This window comes from Papilio xuthus, unplaced genomic scaffold (assembly GCF_000836235.2).
Source record: "Papilio xuthus unplaced genomic scaffold, Pxut_1.1 DF828177.1, whole genome shotgun sequence".
Lineage (NCBI taxonomy): Eukaryota > Metazoa > Arthropoda > Insecta > Lepidoptera > Papilionidae > Papilio > Papilio xuthus.
Window position 1 is genome coordinate 1,117,410 of NW_013530472.1, and position 21,535 is coordinate 1,138,944.

Consider the following 21,535-nt stretch of genomic DNA (forward strand, 5'->3'; position numbering starts at 1 on the left):
TTTAAAAAAATTTAAAAAGATATTTGTCTGTAAGAAATTATCAACATTATAATTGAAATAAAACACACAGACGTTTAATATTTTTATTGACATAAAAGTTATTTTACCTTAATATACATTTAATTCTTTATTATATATGTTTAGGAAATACATAATCGAAGTACAAATAAATTGCAGGTATAATTCAATAAACATGATAAAAATAGACACACATGAGTTAAAAAAGAGTAATTTAAATAAATAGATTTAGAAGACAAAAACCTATTATGCTGTTGAATATAATTATCATCAAAATATACAGACATTGTATTACCTAGAAATATAACTCTGACACAAAAATCTTAAGTACTATTTCGATCTTCCAAAACTCAATAAGGTGACAAAAATTTTATAAATTTAATTTTTTTTAATAGAGATAGAAAACACAATTAGACCTTTTTTTCACTGAGCTACGTCACAGGTACGCGAATTATCAAGCTAGTGGAAAAGGATGTTACAGTAAAAGTTCCAATAAATAAAAAAAATTGAGGTAATGCTTTGTACTCTATTGAACTATAATACTATACTTATGTCTAGTAAATAATGAGTATTTCCTATCTAATTTTCAGTTTACCTTAAAAAATATGTGTGAAGTTTGGATATCCACTGCCGAATGCACAGGCAAAAACATTATGCCAACCATTATTTTGTACGAGTGTTTCGACAGTAGAAACTGATATTAATAATGTATCTGGGTACAACCAAGTTCATTCATACGACGAAAAAAGTTACATCATACAAGATGCAACTCTTTTCGTCAGAAGGGTTTAATGGTGGAATAGTTGTTTGACTGTCTTGGTTGTTAAAAAATTTCTGCCCCATTGTTTTACTCTCGAGTGAAACAGGCATAACGCATCTGCTATTACTATTGTGTTGGAGATATTTATGAAAATTCTTGATCGTAGTATATCTCTGTTTTATCAAAGAGAATGAAAGGGACATCAATATCGATTGAACAATTGACTACAGTGAAGTTCCACTGTTTGATTTTTGTAGGGGATTTTTGACGGCTTTGGGCCATTTGAACTATTGTGTATTATACTATTTTTTATCCATAGGACATATAGTAAATATTAAACATCAGTAAACAGTAAACATTTAAAATCTTATATCCTATATAAAATTTAAAAACATCAATATGAATACATCAAAAGCGTACGTTTCCCTTATAGCGTAGAATCATGATGAAATTATTTATCTAAGTAAAATAAATAGTAACGGCATTTTAATTTAATATAATTAAAATAAGTAAAGTAAAATGAAAATGTTACAACAGAAAGTCTCTTGATGAGTATTCTTGTTCTTTTATTACCGCACTCAAGGTCATGTAATGATAAGGTGTCTCTCAGTGTGGTCATACATCCATACCTGATCCTGGCTGTTATTTGTCGTCAGGTCATTTATGCCATCACTCTCGGGGCTGAAATTCTACCCAAGTTAGAAATGACATGACTAAACTAAATAATAAAAGGGCTTATAATCCGTCTACAACATATACGCAAATTAATTTAAGCAGTCGCATAGACATTTTATAATTATGATTAAATTTAATGGAAAATGATGTGTAACATCTTGCCAGTTGAAACCTGAAAAAAATATATAAGAAGTTAGTGTTCGCGTATTGAAAATGTATAAAAAACCTTCCAAATATTACAAATGCAAATTTTTAGATGGATGGATGTTTGTTTGAAGGTATCTCCGGAACGGTTGAACGAATCTCGATTAAATTTGGCATACATATAGAACATAATCCGGAAGAACGCATATGCTACTAATTAGTTTTTTTTTTAATTTCGCGTGGACAGTGTCGTGGGCGACAGCTAGTATACTTATAAATGGTATTTATTTAACTTACATGTTAATTTATTCAGTAGCGTTGATTTCAGCTATTGTTGTTATAATATTGTTTTCAACAGTTTCGTCAGTTTCCAATTTTTCCGGAGAGGCCGGAATAACTTCAATTTTCTTCTTTTCCTTTCTGAAATACGTAGTTATTCCAATGTTATTAATATTATAAATGCGAACGTTTGGATGAATAGATGGATGGATGTTTGTTTGAAGTTATCTCCAGAACGGCTGTATGGATCTCGCTGAAATTTGGTATACATGCAGAACATGGTCTGGAAGAACGCATAGGCTTTATTAAGTTTTTTTTATTATTTTCATACACTTACTCTTGATTAATTTCTGGCCCCATTTCGGTAACTGACACCTCTTTGTTTTCTTTGGATGAGCGTTTCCACTTCAACTTTCTCATTTGTACCCACGATGAAGTTTCGCCCTCAATTTTACTCCTGTAATTTGATAATTGCAATTATTGTAGTACAGCAAACTGTATCCGGTTTAGTTGTATTTCTTTGATAGAAGGGATATGCTACTTAGATAGTTTAAAGAGTCATTTTTCTCAAAAACGAGTAACCACGTTGGCGCATTTAGACTAAACTATTTACAGGAAAACTATAATATGGTCTACTCTTGCTACTTTTAGTACTTAAAGGAATAAGGTTTTTTTATTGGCAATAAAGGTTTCTGCTTCTTACTTACTCTTTACGGGATCTTTCCACAGAGCTGGAGACTCGGGCAGGCCGGGGACCTCGCATGCTCATATAATCATCGTAATGTTTCTTCACCACCGTGCGAACCTTTAAATAAATTTCATCTTAGTAATAAAATACGAATGGTTTCTATATATGCTTGAACTTATTTTGACTACTTAAGATACGCCACGATTCATTTCAGTTTCTTATATTCTAGTATATATGCAGTCTTTTGCATAAAACACGAATTTTCTTAAACTTTGAATATAGCACGGAAAACCTTTGTTAAAACGAAACAAAATACAAATAAATTTTCTCCTTTAATCTCCTGAACTAAGATAATTTAAACGTCATTTATTAAGAAGAAGTTTTAAATCGTATTGCAAGTGATTGTAACTAGATAAGTGAGGGCATTCTAAGTTGAGCTCAGGTGAGAGGTTGCCGCCGTTAGGGCACTTCAGTCAAGAGCTCACTGCTCTGTCCCAAATATAATGACAACGGCGGTCTGCAGACAAAAGACTAGCCAAGGTCATTCACGACATGTCTTATTAAAAAATAAAGGCATTTGACATAAAAGAAATATTTAAATTACTTTTGAAAGACTATATTAGGTCTGTCTCTATTTCTCTATAGTCCCGGATGTGAGTAAGAAATATTATGAAAAATATTGAGTGGGATTTTTTTTTATAACAGAAGGGGGCAAACGAGCAGCGGGAACACCGAGGTGTTCAACGACGCCCGGTATTTTTTTTTTTCGTTTTAACAAAGGTTTTCCGTGCTATATTCAAAACTTAAGAAAATTCGTGTTTTATGCAAAAGGCTGCATATATACTAAAACATAAAAAAACGGTTTCTCTAATATCTTCCAACAATAAGCTTAAAATGTATGTTACGGTAACATTATGAATAAATAAACAATATAAATATCAATATGTGGACAATGCACAACTTGACCAAGTATGTTGTATTGGAGGTAGATTTTTTTACTATAATATACTTAATACAATTGAATCTGTCTGGCAAGTATGACGTCACGTAATCGATGCGTATGTTTACCATGGCTTGAGTAGTCTAAAACACATTTCGGTCGGCTCTCGCAGTATTGATTTCAGTCAATATTCTGACCTTTTTCGATGTGAATTCAATAGTACTAAAACTGAAAGGATGAACTTTTGTTTGGCGTTTTTTGACTTGGACAATAATTCACATATTGTTATGATCCAATGTGATAAGAAGAATTATATATTCATCTCAACGTTTTAAATATTATTTTGCTTGATAAAGAATCTTGTAACTATTACGAGTAGCGCATAGAGTTGCATAGATCTCTAGAACAGCCAGCAACAACATTTGAAAAGTTGCATTTTTACTGACCTCTCCATTCATAAAGCAGTAGATAAGTGCGATAAAGAAGCCTTGGAATGATCGGAGGAAATGAGTGCTGTAGCTCCATAATCCAAAGTTCCAAACGCTGCTGTCAGGGGGCGTTTCTATCATGTTCAAGATGTTTGTGATGCCCAGCAGTGGTAAAAGAACAAGTGCCGCTCGAACCGCTTTCCTGAGAAACAAAAACATAAGATTTTAATTATCGTTACTTAGGTTAAGTTTTGTTTGTCTGTACATAACCATAACAATTCAGAATTAAACATAGTTTGAGTAAAATAATATTGATGTCTTTATGGAATAAATTTAATAATTTTGGTTAACTCTACTGACATAATAAATCTATGTTCGTAATACTTATAGGATAATCGAAAATGCAATTTGTTTTATATAAAAAAAATGGTAATTACCTCACTTTCTCCATTTCTGTACTCTGTGATTGACGGAGTTTGATGATTAGAACTCGCATGATGTTCAAAAGAAACACTAGGTTGATCTGAAATTGAATAATGACAAAGATGTGTTTGAAATCCTTAAAAATACTGAATCGGTTTTAATACATAATAATTTAATTTATAAAAATAAAATAGTTACAAAAATATTTTTTACTTTACAACTTACATACCTAAAGCATAGGCGCATCTTATAAAATGTACGTTTATAACATAACCTTAACCCGCCCATATAAAATTAGCATATTTTAATGAACCAAGATCCTATATCATTTTGATCACATTGTCTCGTCTACACGTGATACTAATTAATTAATTCAGCATAAATAAAAACATCTGACGACCAGACGATAGAGTAAACTAACTTTAATGCAATAAAATAAATATATATGAATCATATAAATTAAATCGATATTAAAAAATAAAATAAAAAAATAGGTCGAACTTTAAACATCTATGGTTAAATACAAATACAGAGATTTTCGTACGATCTGTTTTATAAATGTTCCATATAAGAAGAGCTGGAGGTATCTTTATCAATGTTAGAAAAAAGAAAAGATTCAATAATTGATTTTAAACCATAACTCAATGAGTACTATGTACTTGCGTTATTTATTACTTGTTATAAATACAATTATTTATGTTAATATAACGCTACGAATAAATTACAACAAACAGATTTAGCGTATGTATTGGAAAACTTCCATCGTTTATCAAGAGCTTTTAAACACGTGTGTAAACGCACATTCAGCAACCCGTTTTCAACTTTACATAAAGTTAATTTGAATTTAGTAATGTTTTTAAACATATGAGAATCGACCTATCTGAAGAAAAGGGTTACATCTCTTATGGGATATCCTAAGAGATGTAACTCTTTTCATTGAAGAGTGCCTTTGAAATAACAACAGCTTAATGTGTATTGTCGTGTACACTAATCCGGTTCGCTGTTGGCGACAACAGATAAAGAGTTCCGGTGGTTTTAGACACATAGCTTTAAGTCCATTGTTTATGGTATATACTTGTCGTTTTCAGTTATTTTAATCATGATATCGTATTTGTCTCTGGGAGGTCATAGGCTTTGATTAATTTGTGTGTTTTCCAACCAATCCAAATTACTGTAATTCTACTGTCATGATACTTGTATGGACATATTGTTATCTCTGTTTCTTCCAAAGACAATGCGAGGGACGATAATATGATTCAATACAATTCAGACAGAAAACACCCATAGTTATAAACATTAGCTTACCAATATGACGGCCAGCCGGGGTCCTTGCACGATCCAGTAGAGTGGGCTGAAATTGTATCCATACCAACACCTGGGAAATATAAACATATCGCTCTGAGAGTTGAATCACGCCACTCTAAATACGCCGCACTGCCGGCCTGCGGTCTGAACTATTGCCTGCCGATTGACGCCGACTTTGTTTAGATTTTTACGACATTTTGATGAGTATGACCGGATACGTTGCTTTACTGTATATTATGGGAATAAATAAAATACACCAGACTGCTTTGTATCTCTTTTAAATGAGATTGTGATGTGTATTTACTCAATGTTTTTAACCTACTATAGCAGTCTGTCATATACTTCAAAGAATTGTAAGTAACATTTCAAGAAAGTAAAGAGTTCTAACACACTTAGACCGATACTACCTGTCGCCCGCGACTCCGTCCGCGTGGGATTAAAAATAGATGTTGGCCGATTCTCAGACCTACTCAATATGCTCACAAAATTTCATGAGAATCGGTCAAGCCGTTTCGGAGAAGTATGGGAACGAAAATTGTGACACGAGAATTTTATATGTAAGATAATATCGAAAAAAGCGCAAACGATTATTCAATAAAACTAAAATTCTTGTCGACTAGAGTTTGTTTTTATTAAACACTTACGTCTTAAATCTCTCCCGTTGGTAGTGCAAAGAGGTCATGGTGGCCCAGATCGCGGTGACCACAAAAGGCACCCCCCATCCCGTGGCGTAGTACAAAAGGTAGGATATTTTCTCCCTGAGTGCGTTCGCTGTCACCACGTTGTGTAAGTATAGGCCTTCGATAAACATCCACATGAACATCACCGTTATAGCATATTCCAATAGCACGTATGAAGATTCGCAAAGATACGGCTGAAAAAGAACGCATTATCAAATTTTTGTATCATTAGACGCCCGCGGCTTCGTCTACGTGGAATGAAAAAATAAATGAGCTATTCCAAACTATAATCAATCTCTGTTCCAAATTTAAACATTGTAACAAACATCTAAACTTTCGCATTTATATTATTAGTTAGACATATTTAGTTAATAACAACTTTTTGTATAACATAGTTGGAGCATTTAAATAAACAAAAATAATATGGATTTAACATTTCGCATAAGCAAATTGTAGTCGCGCAGGCTGGTTTTTAAAACACAATTTCACAAATAACAAGGTGTTTTAAATCGCATATTTCATCGCTCTTTAGTATATTTAGTTATAATTATTATTAATATAATAGAAGTAAACTGAAATGTTCAGTTAGATGCAGTGTCAGAAATTTAGCAAGCTTTCGTCGGATAAAGAATTGCGTTGTGGCCAGGCTTATAATTTCAAGGATTTTAAAGTGCCTTTAAAAATAGGAGTGTTCTTAAAATATGTTTGTACTGACCTTTAATTCGTGAGGTCAATGAATCATGAACGACAAAATACTTAATTGATCTTTTATATAGACGTGAATAAAATGTAAGGTAAGTTTTTCTCATAAAGTATATATTGCATAGTAAATTATTGCTACATTTTAATATATATCTTACTATAAACAGTAGAAAAGGGAAGCATTGACATTAATAATAAAAAAAGCGGAGAAATAAGTGCAAATGGATATTTCTACTACGCCTTTTGGGAATGTTTTTACCATATTATCTATCCCTTTAAGAGTGAAGTTCTCGTTGATTAAGTGGTCCTGTCGACTCCTGATGAGTGCCTGATCGATGTACACCGTCAACCTTATTATGACTTGCACCAACATCGCGCAGAACAGACTTTTGTGGATTCTAGTTCTATTGTTACGTAAAGACCTAAAACAAATAAAAAATACTATTCAAATGTTATAACACTTTATATGCCACAGTCACCTGCCGAGTTCTTTATCATAAGAATATTCGTAGCATGGTGCGTGTTAACATAAGCAAGCTTTATTTAAGAAAAAAAAATCGCTAGCGAATTTTTCCAAACATTTCGCATATATCCCCCTTAAAATAAATTGTTCGCGTAGTTTATTGTATTCGCATTGTGCTTGGAATATGCAATCGTTTATTTATTTTGTAATATTGTATATTGTAAACACATTTACCTGTAGTAGGAGAATATGATCAAAGATATGATCAAAGCCAACATTGAAATGCTAAACCCCACTATCTCCATGTACCTCGTCCGCTGAGCAATCTCGAATTTTAACTGAAACAAGTATTATATTATAAGATTCAAACTTTCTAGCGACTCATTTTAGAGCTGCTAGCACATTTCTTTGAAAGTACCTTTTACCCATCCCGCCGATTTATACAATGTATTCGTAATGTTTTAGACGAGGCGAGCTGACATAAAGTTTGAATGTACATTTATTTGTTATTAAATTGGTAGAATATCTAAGGGTTAACAAGGATTATTCCGATCATAAATTAAACAATGTCATTTATTTAACCCTAAGAAAAATGGCGTATTTTTTGCGATCAACGGGAATTCCATTAACCCATAATTACCTGACCTCAAAGAATTAGAGCTTAAAATATTTTAAGCTCTAATTCTTTGAGGTCAACGATGTCAATTATGGTTAAAGATTTTTAGGTATTAATAAATTGATTTTTGTTAAACAAAGCTTTGATTCTTTAGTTAAATTTTGTAATTAATTTGCAGTGTATTAGATTTCGTACTGGTCGCTATAATCGCTAATTTAACAGGTTTCTTTTTAAATATTGTAAGGTGACAAACGAACAAGCGGGCAAATGAATTCGCCGTAATAGCGAGGCGACTCCTGCCCATAATCAGTAATAGTGTACACTATCCCATTTATAATATGAATATGATTATTTCGTGCAGTTGCCTTTGAAGCGATAAGTTCAGCAAAGCTGTATCTTCATTTCCACTGCGCAATTACTAGTTTCCAAAAGTCTCAAAGCAATTTACACACGGCCATTAGAGAGTTAAATATAACTCGATAAATACAAGATGCGTTGAACCGAAGATGCAAGATGTTCAATATAAATTTATTCTAAAGCTATTTATATAAATAAATTACATTCATATATTTCTGAAAACCAGAGTCAAACTAACTTGTGTCCTAAAACAAAATTATGTATTTAAATAATTACATTAAAAGAAAAATAAATCTAAAGGCTTCTTATTGTGTTAAAACTTTAAACGATAATTTAAAAATGTTTTTGATTTACTAGATATCCTGATTGAGCCTATTTTGTCTTCAACCAATAAAATGTATTTATATAAAAATGTAACTGCTTACCTGTGCTTCCTTCTCGTCATCGTAAACTTTAACTAGGAGCGTCTGAACTTCTGGCGGAAAACAAGGCGTGTAGTTTGTCCATCCGATGACGCTGCTTTCGTTCGGCCGTCGACCTAGCCAAAGGCCGGAATCACCGCACCGACGAAATGCAAGACCTGAAACAAATAAGTCAAGGTTAAAACATCGCATACTTTTGACTAAAAGACGAACATTATTTTAATTGTCGTATTCTACTATGATTCGACGAACAGACTCGAACAGCCAAAGACCATACTTCTCGCACCAATAGTAAAAATAATTAAGTACCTATCCGATGAACAGTTTGTGGAAAATTTCTTTAAACATGCTAAGGAAATATTATTGCTACGTAGAATTATATTATACTAACGTGATGTGTCGCTAAGTCTTGCTGGTGGGCAGTTTTGTGAGGCGATTTCACCCGCAGGCGTCGGCGGCCAGCACAAGAACGTGTCGTGCGTTGCATTGCAGTACGTCGTTTCTGAAATTATCATATAATCATTTAACTTTTCTACAGAAGTTGTTCCCATTTTTATTGGCATCTTCACTATTGGTAGTAAAAGCGGTCGCGTATTGCTATTTGTTTAGTTGCAAATCTTATGAGGTAACGATTTGTGCGGCAACTAACGCAGCACATTGTTGTGTTTGTCGTTACTCTGAGTATAGCTCAATGTAATTCATTGATAACATGAATAAGCCAACAATATTGTTTGGTTTAAAACAATACAGGTCTAAAACATAACATTTTAATATTTTTATCTTGTACCAGCCAATTGCCGCTCCGACGGTGAAACGCTATTGATTATTCATAAGCTGCTTTTCTCGTTAAAATAATAAAGTACGAAACATTTTCTTATTTGTACTCTTGATGCTATCAAGAGGCACTCAAATAACGTTGTGAATGATTACGTATTACTGTAAGCTTTAAGACCGTATCTTTTCAAACAAAAAAAATGATAAAATGTTGCAAAGCCAGGTAGTTGAAGTAAAGATAATTCTAAACAAAATATACACATTTTTGTATACTATTGATATTTTCGTTACCACTCCATCGACGCGTTAATGCATCGCATCATCTCAGCAAACAACAATGTAAACTCTCCATCGGAATAAAATCAACTAATGGAGGATTGGGAATTGAATAATAAATAAAAGAAATGAATTAATTAATACATTTTATTTCTAAATTAAAATATTAAATTATAATTAAATATATCTATAATTCAAGTATATCTATAAATCTAAAACTCTTGTTTTGTCTAAGCCAAGGAATGGTTAACTATTTTAATAAGCCGATTTTTCTTTTGGTTTATATGTTAAAAAGTAGTCTCTAAATTGAGGAACAGCGACTGGTAATTGTCCCGGAAGTCCGCAGTTAGTGAGAGTTTCCTTGGTTTTTTCAAGGTCCATATCTTTCAGTTCACACAAATCTTCGAGGAATTCCAAAAATTCATCCCAGTTCAACTCTGTTTTGCTGCAAATATGATAAATTTAAAAATATTGAGAACTAACAGTGACATATTGCAATATTTGTGTGTTGACTGCTTTCAATTGGATTAAAACCACGACCTCACAGAAGACATGTGAGAGTAGAGTATTTTGTGCTCAGTCCCATATTTGAAGAGCTAGAGGCAGTTCTGGACCTCTTACTCAATCCACCTTTTCCTCGAGGATGTATTGATTATCAAAGAGACGAGTGGTGTAGAAAGGAAATGTAATTTTTCAAGTTAGCCTCTCCTCTAGCTAATGAGCAAATATTGTTCAAAACACTTACTTGAACTTATTAAATGCTATTCCAGTATCAGTCATAGTAACTTTTCGATCGTCTAGTATTTTCGTCTGTCTCAACCAGTAATCGAATCTGTATAGAGTAATTGTGGTACCATCTCTTTTATTGTCTAACAGTTTCGAGAATTCGTAGAACTGACCCTCAAGAGTCGCCGCTTCCTCTTCACCCATAAATTATGTTTCGGAATCTGACAAAACTTCAAAATGAATTTTAGGTACCTACAATGTGGAATGTATTAAAAATGTAATATAAACAAATTGTTCCAATACCAAATGAGACGTAGAAAGATTTCGAATTTCTTCAAAATGAATATGAACTGGTGGCTTTGGTAGGTATAAAACTGTGTAATAGTTAACAGCTGTGTAAAAATATTGAAGATAAATTAAATGAAGTGAATGGTTTTTGAGTAATTTTATGTCTTTATGTCACAGTCATAAGCGTCGCATAGTTACCAAAAAACAGATACCTAATGGAAACGATCACTTACAAGCGCAGATATAACAAAGTAAATAGGTGTAGTATAAAACATATGTAATATTTCGTAAGAATGCAAATTTCTTTTTTACATGATAGACATTAATAAAAGAATAAATAAAATACGTTATTGAAAATTCTTGTCGCCCTACCAGGGCCTGCCATAAATATACAGTCTCAGCAAACAAGATATAAAAGTCCGTATTGAATAAAATAAAATAATAGAGTAGAAAATAGTAATGCAATAGTTTATTAAATAAGACAAATAAAATTAATATATAGTTTTACTTATAATTCTTAATTAAAATATCCTATAGTTTTAACTTAAAATATCATTTTTTCCTTTGGTTTATATGTTAAGAAGAAGTCTCTATATTGAGGCACATTAACCGGAGTTTGCCCTGGAAGTCCACAATTAGTTAAAGTTTCTTTAGTTTTTTCCAAGTCCATTTCCTTCAGTTCACACAGATCTTCGAGAAACTCCATCCATTCATCCCAGTTCAATTCTGTTTTACTGCAAAATATTAACATTCAACATTTATTTAAACAAATTATTAAATTTTGAAATTCAACTTCGACTTTACGCCTTTACACCTTCCCATATAAAAAAAGACATTTCATCAAGATGACAATGAAAAGGATAATAGGAAATTGACCTTTTCTTAACCCTCCTTAGGTTATTCAACAAACATTGTTCAATACACTTACTTAAACTTATTAAATAAAATTCCTGTATCAGTCATAGTGACTTTCCGATCATCCAGCAGTTTCGTCTGTCTCAACCAATAGTCGAACCTATACAGCGTGATGGTGGTACCATCTCTTTTGTTATCGAACAAACGCGAGAATTCGTAGAACTGACCCTCAAGAGTCGCCGCTTCTTCCTCACCCATAGTTCAAATCACAGTGGAAAGCAATAAATCCATAAAATAATATGAATAAATTGATTCAATATCAAATGAGACAGATTAGGAAAGATCCAGACTTTTGTAGTTTTCAAAACGAACTTGAACTAGACCTTATTTCTTTTATAAATCTTGCGTATAGCTCTGCAATGATTTATTTCAATTAAAATAACATGTAATACTATTTTTATTTGTCACAATCAAAGGTGTCTCATAGATGCCAACAAAAACAAATGCCTACTCAGAAAAAAGAAATCGTTTCTTCGAATTTATATAGAAAAGATTATATATTATAACTAAACCGGTAAGCAAAGTTAAACTAAATTATGACAACTCACTAGCGACCCCCAGTCAACGTCGAAAAATCTCACAACATCATAGCTTTATACTGCAGATGTCATGTCATTTTATTTTTTATGTCATTTTGTATGTTTAAGGTTTTTTAAATATTGAGACAGAACCGATCGCAATAACAGCGCTTCTTTCGAGCGCCATCGACTTCTTTGTTTGACTATAACTTTTTTTTTTGTGTCCGTGATCTATTTTATCACTAAAACATTTTGTGATATAACAAAATATTTAAATGAAAAGTGCTTTATAAAATCTCTGGTTCAATATCAAACGAACAAGACTCGACTCATAAAGTCATAAATAAAAAAACATTGGCAACTACAATTTATTCCAACGACGATTATTAGCGGCAACCAAATTAACAAATTAAAATGAGATAAGAAAGAAAAAAAATAGTCAAAAACTTACAGGCAACTAGCAAAACGTGAAAACTTTTTACATATACCGCAAAAAAGTTTATATTGCGAGACACGATTCTTACAACCGAGATGCAGTTTAAGGAGGTTTCACAACAGCGCCATCTCTTAGAGAGTAGGAAACATCGTCAACAAAATAAAATTATGTTCAATAAAAAGATTAAAAATCAAACCCTGATCTCTCTGCTTACTTATCAAAAACTATAACAGCTAATAGTTCAACGTGATCTCGTAAATTACGATAGGTAAGTATGTACTTATTGACGCGATTTTGTCTTTTGATTATTGATTTTTACAACGTCGATGTTTGAACTAAAACATGTCCGCAGCAGTTTGAGTGTTACAAATTTAGCTCTTGTACTTATAGGTTTACGATACTTGTATAAATAATACGTTGCGTAATTTATTAGAACGCATATTTATTTTTATCTCATCAAATATATCATTGAGATATAAATTATATTTAATGGTAATAAAAAAATTACTACGCGAGCTAGAAGTAGATACGTAGATGTATACAAATTGGGAAAGATGTTTGCCAAATGGAATACTGTGTTTGCTGGAGTATAATATTATATGCGTTTTTAAATTCTATATCTTACTAGCTGTAGCCCGCGACTCTGTCCGCGTGGTATTAAAAAATAGATAGTAGCCGATCAGACCTATTTAATATGCTCACAAAATTTCATGAGAATCGGTCAAGCCAGGAGCAAGCAAGGACACGAGAATTTTATATATAAGATAAGATTATCGATTACCGATATAATTACTGGACAGCTATTTTCATTTAGCGAGTTTTTGGCATACGTTTCGCTTCACATTCAAACAACTACGTCTACGCTTTGCTCTTAATGACATGTATATTATTTTAAATTTATAATAGAATCTATCAATTATTGAATTTACATATATAAGTTTATGTTATTCAAAGTTAAAATTACCTCATTCAATAAGACTCGAAGCTCTTTTGATTTACAAATGGATGCCGTCCACTCGGAAAATAAAATATCATATTATCATAATAAGCCTTACACACCATTCCGCGATTCTTATCCTCAAATTTTACGGGGAAACACACTTTTGTCGTATCATTTTATTATAATGATTTTTTTTTATATTATATGGTGGCAAACGAGCGAGCGGCCTGAAATAGCGAAGTGACCGTTGCCCATAGATGTCTATGGGCAACGCAATTGCATATGCGTTGCCTACCTTTAATCGACGGAGGAGAGGATGCACAGAAATAAAATATTTTCTCTTCCCATGCATCCTCTCATCCGGAAAGTCCACTTTCACTTCCCATCCTTTCCTTATTAGAAAATGGGTGGGAAGGGAAGGGACTCAATTAAGCCTCTGGGACGCAAACGGGCGAAACGCGGAATTGCTTCCACTTCACGCCTGTCTTCTGTGTGGTCGTGGTTTTTCACGTGTGCGAAGATGTTAAAGCGGGCTCTACCACTGTTAAAATGCTAAAGATTCCTTCGACAACAAGTTACGGCTGCATTCGATAATCGATCTCAAACTATTTATACTAATGTTTACTATTTATTTATACTAATAAGTGGTATTTTAATTAATCCTATACTTTTAGTATAAAAAGCGAACTGAATATAAAGAAAATAGAAATCGAAAATCATGATCCATTTTAGAGAGAGGTCGGTAATACAAGTTTTCAACTTTTTATTCTTTATCTTTAGTAACTATTCTTGGTGGATATATCGCGGTGACAGTGAATTTTAACCGTCACAACAAAGTTCTTGTCATCTCTGTTTTTTTAAAGAGATTAACAGAGATAGCAACATTTTTGCTACAGGTTCTATGTAATAGTGAAAACTCACTCTAAACTGCATTTGTTTTAACAGTTTTCTTTTAATTCAACTTCTCAAGAGACGTATTTTGTTGCAAGTGTATTTAAAATAATGTGTCGAATAATTTGTCACGTGGTTATGAACGTTTCGCTCAAGAATGTTGTGAGTGCTTTTACGAATACAAAGTTATGCAATCTGTAATTTCACATAAAAATCATAGAAATGCAAATTCATATTAGTTCAATTAATAACAATTATACAGTTTAAATTAATTATTAAATATTTTACCCGTCATCGTCTTTATCATCAGCTCACTATACGTCCCCACTGAGGGGTACATAGCCTACTCTAAAATAGGGGTGAGTTGGCCATAGTTAACTTCGCAACACAAATATCATTGAATTTCTTCACAGATATGTGCAGGTTGCGTTATTTCGATGACCTACAAATTCGGATTCGTAAATCGAAAAACCAAAAACACATTGGTATACGGCTGAAATCGAACCCCTGAACCATCGTCTTTGACTTCATTCAAACATTGATTTTTACTTATAAGAAAACACGAGACACTATTTCTGTCAAGTTTTACTTCGAAGCAATATATTCGTAACATAATAAAGCTTTGTAATCAGTATATTAAATAATTCAATTTAAGGAATAGAATGAATGTTTTTGATCTATTTTAAAAGCTAAGTACTTAGTTATATAATAATAAGGTACTTATTTTTACTCTAAAAGTCTTTATGTTACAAAGACTTTTATAGACAACTTTATGTTCTTTTAAAATATTTTACTCAAATAGAATATCACAAGCTGCTTATATGTCTAAGGGTCGCAACTGCCCACACACCTTTATATATGTACAAGTACTAAAATATATTTTCATCGCTTTTTGTGAGGATTTGGAAGGGAACATAGGACTTGCAGTTTTGTTGTAAATGACATAATTCATCTTAAGATCCAATATTGTGATTCCAGAACTTACAGTAGCGGTGTTAGGGTAGTACTAAATGGGGCGACCGCCCAGGGCGCCGAGCATAAGGGGGCGTCGCAGGCGCCTGAGTCGTGCATTGCGAGGCCTGCTTTGTCACCTAAGGTGCCCTTGGAAGATTTCCCCCGACAAAATAAAAAAAAGGTGACGCCACAAAAATCTCGCAAAGGGCGCAGGGAATACCTTAAAACTATACGAGCGGTCATTAGTTTATTTTTTTATTCATATAAATTTAGTTAGTGTCATATCGAAATGTATGTAAAAAATCAATCGTATTAAATGTATGTTCTGTTATGATTCACATTCAGATCTAGACAATATTGTACCTCTGTGTTTTAAACAATGTAACGAAATCTATTCATGTTTATAAAGTAGTACACATTTTTGAGATTTTCTCTGTTCTATTTATAATATTTCTGCGTCATCGGTAATCTAACATAAATATTTTTTATGCACGTATACATTACTAGACATATTTTTTCTAATCTTTTTATAGTATATGATGTTGGGTTCATCTACTTTTTATAAAAGTAGATGAACCCAACATATGTTGCTATGCCAAAATAACGATCAAATGCTAATTAATCAACATGATATTAAAAAAAAATTCACTAACAAAATCCCGTTTAAGATTTTTAGACAAACCTTAAAGGGGATTGTTTGGGATTTTCAGGAACCTATATCGACCCATAGGCAAATTTTTATTTACTTAGAAAGTTACGTTACGAAGTTAGTTAAAAATAATCTAAATAAAATGCTAATAGTAACATATAGTTTTGTATGTTAGTGCGTTCGCTTTTTTACATTGATAGTGATAGTAATTTTTTTATCATAAGGTAGCAAACGAGCCGGCGGCCACCTGAAAGCGCTGAAATAGCGATGGGACCGTTGCCCATAGACATATGCGTTGCCTCTACCTTTAACCGACGGAGGAGAGGATGCACATAAAGAAAACATTTTCCCTTTCCGTGTATCCTATCATCCGGAGAGTTCACTTCCACTACCCATCCTTTCCTTATAAGAAACAGGATGGGAAGGGAAAGAGGACTAAATTAGGCCTCCGGGACGCACACTCTTCTGACGAAACGCGGAATTGCTTCCACTTGACGGCTGTCTTCTGTGTGGTCGTGGTATTTCACCGGGCGAGCCGGGACAATTCGTGCGAAGATGTTAAAGCGGGCTCTACCACTGTTAAAATATATTTAATTATAATAGAAAATAAATTATTACTATATTACAGTACAAGTAATTGTTCATTTAGGTAAAGGTATCGTTTGACTTACCTTGTAATTGGAACCTCTAATTAATTGGTGTTCCGGTGTTGCTATTACTAAATATGTATAATTTCTTGTTATACAAATAATTAGGGATTACAATAAGTAATTTTTCTTTCTATTTATTACTGAAGCTAAGCCAATAAAACGCAACAATAGTTGCTATTTTTTCCAAGTACTACTAAAGGGGTTACTTTCCGTGGTACATATTTGCGCTTGACATCCATTATTTCGACTGAATGGTGTGAAATAAGTGAGTAGAAGGTATGATTTTCATCGTATGCTAATAAGTAAGAGACGTAGCTTGGTTGTTTTCTATTATTTTAATCGTTTCTCCTAAGGCTTTAATATCTGACAAGTGGTCAAGCCATCAGTCTTTAGGTATATGCTGCCAATTAACATTTAGTGCCTCTCAACTGAAAAGCATGTAGCTGCTGTTTACTAATTAATATAATGCCAATTCCTCACCCGCCTTGTAGGCAAAGTCCGCAAACTTCTGGACGCAGGCCCGTTTGAGCCGTAGCAATTCATCTTGTTCCTCTGACGCCGACAGTTTTGCGCCCGTCTTGCCGGATTAGAATGAAGCAAGTGTGAAACTGTAACAAAAAAATGGTATCGTAAGTACGCCCCACAGAATTATCTGGACTGCGAAAAGTGTGTGTACTAAGTACCACGATTAGTACAGTCAAACATGACACATCAAAAATCACACAAATGTAATACACGACGAGGTAACTACAACCCGAAAAGGAAATCGTGGCACTGTTAACATGACGGGGGACGACTACGGGCTATTGCTTTTACTAGCTATTTTTCTAACAGTCCTCATATATTTGTTAGTAAGTTATAACTGTAAATCCTATCGATTTTGGATTTTTAAATTTTAAATCTAGAAAATAAAGTAATCTTACTATCTTTGCCAAGATTATTTCAAATTGAAAGTTATAGTTTATCACGACTGCGGTCAGTAATGTTAGGTAACACTTTGACATCTCTTTGCTTTGGTAGCTTGTTGATTATAATTTATCGGCTTCCTGAGTTTATTCGCTTATCGCTTGGCTCATCCTGCCCTAATGATATTAACATATAAATAATTTTAAATTCGCTGAATCTAATCATTATTTCCGTGCGTTGTAACTCGCCTTAGTCATAATTATGAATTAAAATATTTTGGGTTCCAATGTTCCAAAAATTAGAAGTACTTTCTTATTCTTTTTTAAATTCAAACTTAAAATATCAAACTATATTACACTGAACTTTCATTAGTGCCAAATAAGTGATTCGATTCCATTAGTGTGTTCTAAGTTTGATAAAAAATAACATTTTTTTACCACTAACCCTCCACCTATCAGATATGGAAAGCTTTAGGGTTTCGTACTAATATCGGTATATCAGGGATTTAACACGTTCCATGGTTTGGCTTTTTTCTTTTACTCGTAAGGCGAGGCGGTCGTACAGAACGTTTAAACACTGCGTAGCGCTTATTAATTTCTATTCCGATTTCTTTATTGAGTTTATCCTGTAAACGAAAAGAGGATTACGATAGTCCTTTGATCATACTGTACGTTTACATAGGATTAAAGTCAAATTCAATAAATTCCAAGAGTATGAAAGCCAACGATATAGATGAAGTGTGTAAGTGAAACAAAAGAAAGGAACGGAATTGGTATAACTTGCATCATATCGGCCAGATATTCTTGTTTGATTCATCATCCTTACTGCAAAGGATTGAAACAAGTTGCCAGCGTCTGTTTTTCCATCCAAGTATGACATGGGAGCCTTCAAGAGTAGAGTGAATGGGCATTTACTAAGCTAGCGAGTATCTACTTTCGACCACATCATCACTTAACATCAGATGGGATCGTGCTCAAGCGTCAGATATAAAAAATAAAAAAAAATATTCAGAAAAACAAACAGATATTAAAATGTTGTTTTTCTTTAAAAATCCTTAACGATCTTCAGTAACGACTAATCCCTTAAAATGTAAACAAACAACAAATTAATTAATTAAAACAGGATTATAAGATTTATAAGAAAATAAAAAGTCTGCAAGCGAGTGCCAATTATTCGAAGACCTTAATTAACAAAGGAGTTGTTGTCATGCTAAGAAAGTTTTGTATTGATCATTTAGTAATGGTTGGCATTTTTCACAGAGGGAAAGATAATATTTAATTATAAAGGCTTAGAAGCTTTTCCTTAATTCCTTCTATGTTAGGTGGAGACAGCAATCTTTTACAAAAAACCTACTAGAGTTTGTATATCCAGTGCTAAGATGTTAAGAAATTCTGCTTTTCATTTACATTTAATTAAGTTATATCTTTAAACGATAAGAGAAGGCTATAAACGAGCGGCGGAAACACTGAGGACATCATCAACACTCATGGACGTCCGAAACACCAGAGGAATTGCCAATAAATGCTTTTCTTTTATAAGATGTACCTATTTTAAAAATCTAAATCTTTTGGAAATGTTAAAAGGTAATCCTATAACAATAAGAAATTGTAATAATGTATTATAGGAACATGTGAGAGAGCAACAAGAGCGCGCCGAATCATTTGTTCGGTAAGAAATATTATACAATGTCAGACGGCATTATTGTGAAAAGAGCATAGAGTAGCTACCTTTGAAATACTAGCTAGTAACTTCGTTTGAAGTGTATTCCAGAATGTTACATATAACGATTGTACGATTGCCGTCGACTACTAATAATAAAAAAATATTTAAAATTAAAATATAGAAAATGCCAATTTTTTTTTTGTTCTGCGTCTATGAAATTCTCCATATTTACTGATTAGTTCGATTTGTTTTTAATCTGTATTATTTTATTATTATTAATAGCAGATGTAAAAGTGAAACACTATTAAAAGTATACGTTGATATTCTTACTGAGTTATACTAAAAGAAATATCCGGTGTGTAGATAATTGGTAAAAGCTTATAAGCAATCAGTGGATTTATGTACAATCTTGTAGGAATAAAATATACATTGACTTCGCTAAAATATACAATATACAAGAAATAATATTGTCGGAAGTTGGCTACCTACGCAACTACACATTTTTGATACTACTATTACACGATATACTACGACTAAAAATATTTGATACTTGTATGCTGTGTGATATTGAAGGGTTAACATTTTAACGTAATCTTACTAATATTATAAATGCGAATGTTTGGATAGATGGATGCTTGTTTGAACGGATCTCGATGAAATTTGGCTTACATATAGAACTTAGCCTGGAAAACATAGGCTACTAATTTTGTTTTTTTTAATAATAATTTTGCGCGGACGAAGTCGCGGTTTACAGCTAGTAAGGAATGAGTGAGGTGACAGAGGCAATGTTCACTACGAGTATTTTATCGATATATTTTTTCCTTTATCTTTGTTCGTGTTCTAGCATAAAGAAAAATGATTATGTGCCAAATAGAAAAATGTGTATCAAAAAGTAACTCCCAAAAAAGTGTCTATTTCCAAATGTCTTTAAAAAGTAAGTTAATTAAGTTGTTAAAAAGATTGATTTTTTTAATTGGTGCAACACTTTCAGTTAAATTAAGAGAAGAAAGAATTAAAAAAAATCATTGAACAAAGAATATAATAATGTAATTTGTTATCGACGTACAAATGTAGTTCACTTCGCACTTCATATAACACTGCTTGAATTATTTCGTTTCCAAACTGAAGTCTACGCAGTACATAATAATTTAGATTTGTATTTATTTAAATTGGTCTCATAAAATTCCTTTAACATTAGTCAGTTATTTTTCTTTCAAATAACTTTACAGCAGCTCCGGATCTTCTATAGCTATTCTGATCCACGATTTTAATGGATACATTGCTATGTAGAAAGATATATGTACATATATAAATTAACATTGTTAATATGATTTGTACACGAAACTATATTCGTGAAAGTATCTTTAGAAAAACACCAATTGTCAATCCAGAATAGCAGTTTGGGATACTATAAAGACTTACTAACAAATAAAAAAGCATTCATAATTCTAAAACATATTAGTAGGGTGAGAATTAAAGGTTACTCTTTAGCATATCAGTATCGTTACTTCTACAGTCTAACATCTACGCAACTACTCATTAGTTATCTCAAATTTTCAAAGTCAAATTTCCCCTCAGCGAGTCTTACTACTAAAAGCCCAAAGGTCACAACATAAACAGTCATTTGGTACACATACCGTACACGTATATCCTAGGATCAAGTTACCAATATTACTTGTAATTTACATAGACCGTACTTGTTTGCTGGTAATAAAATTTTTCGGGAGTGTTAATGAGAGTAGGTTTTATGTTGCTGGGAGTGGCACGACTTAGGCAATGAGCCATGTCAATGAACCAATTTGCTTATTCAACAAATCCATCAACTATTCATCGAATGATACAAATTAGTTTCTGAATCACCTTTAGATGTAATTTAATTATTCCTTTCTAGTACGAAAACACAGATCATGTCATCATCATCATCAGCTCATACGTCTCCACCGAGGGGCTCGGAGCCTACACTAAGTTAGGGTTGATTAGGCCATAGTCACCCACGCTGGCCAAGTGTGGGTTGGTTGACTTCACACATATCTTTGAATTTCTTCTCAGA

General features: G+C 32.7%; 3 protein-coding genes across 4 annotated transcripts; all 3 read right to left on the minus strand.

Moving 5' to 3' along the window:
• Positions 1–161: 161 nt before the first annotated feature.
• NGR-B2 (neuropeptide receptor B2) lies at positions 162–17,503 on the minus strand (the record flags this gene model as incomplete). Its single annotated transcript, XM_013306420.1, has 13 exons — positions 162–1,625; positions 1,895–2,017; positions 2,214–2,333; positions 2,584–2,681; positions 3,951–4,134; positions 4,370–4,455; positions 5,661–5,730; positions 6,305–6,534; positions 7,302–7,464; positions 7,740–7,843; positions 8,904–9,058; positions 9,292–9,402; positions 17,398–17,503. Coding segments are annotated over 12 exons (1,542 nt in total), but the record flags the coding sequence as incomplete, so codon positions are not given.
• On the minus strand, positions 10,150–11,226 carry LOC106113863 (TPPP family protein CG45057-like). 2 transcript variants are annotated; one of them, XM_013306905.1, is made up of 3 exons: positions 10,980–11,226; positions 10,696–10,897; positions 10,150–10,395 (listed from the first exon to the last, which is right to left on the minus strand). In XM_013306905.1, the coding sequence occupies exons 2-3, from the start codon at positions 10,878–10,880 to the stop codon at positions 10,206–10,208; spliced, it is 375 nt and encodes a 124-aa protein (XP_013162359.1). In that variant the 5' UTR covers positions 10,881–10,897; positions 10,980–11,226; the 3' UTR covers positions 10,150–10,205. The 2 variants fall into 2 exon arrangements, with proteins under 2 accessions (XP_013162359.1, XP_013162358.1); XM_013306904.1 differs by having other exon boundaries at positions 10,696–10,906.
• On the minus strand, positions 11,486–12,764 carry LOC106113864 (TPPP family protein CG45057-like). The gene is made up of 3 exons (XM_013306906.1): positions 12,331–12,764; positions 11,893–12,233; positions 11,486–11,698 (listed from the first exon to the last, which is right to left on the minus strand). Exons 2-3 carry the CDS (start codon positions 12,075–12,077, stop codon positions 11,509–11,511), a joined length of 375 nt encoding a protein of 124 aa, XP_013162360.1. The 5' UTR covers positions 12,078–12,233; positions 12,331–12,764; the 3' UTR covers positions 11,486–11,508.
• Positions 17,504–21,535: the final 4,032 nt, after the last annotated feature.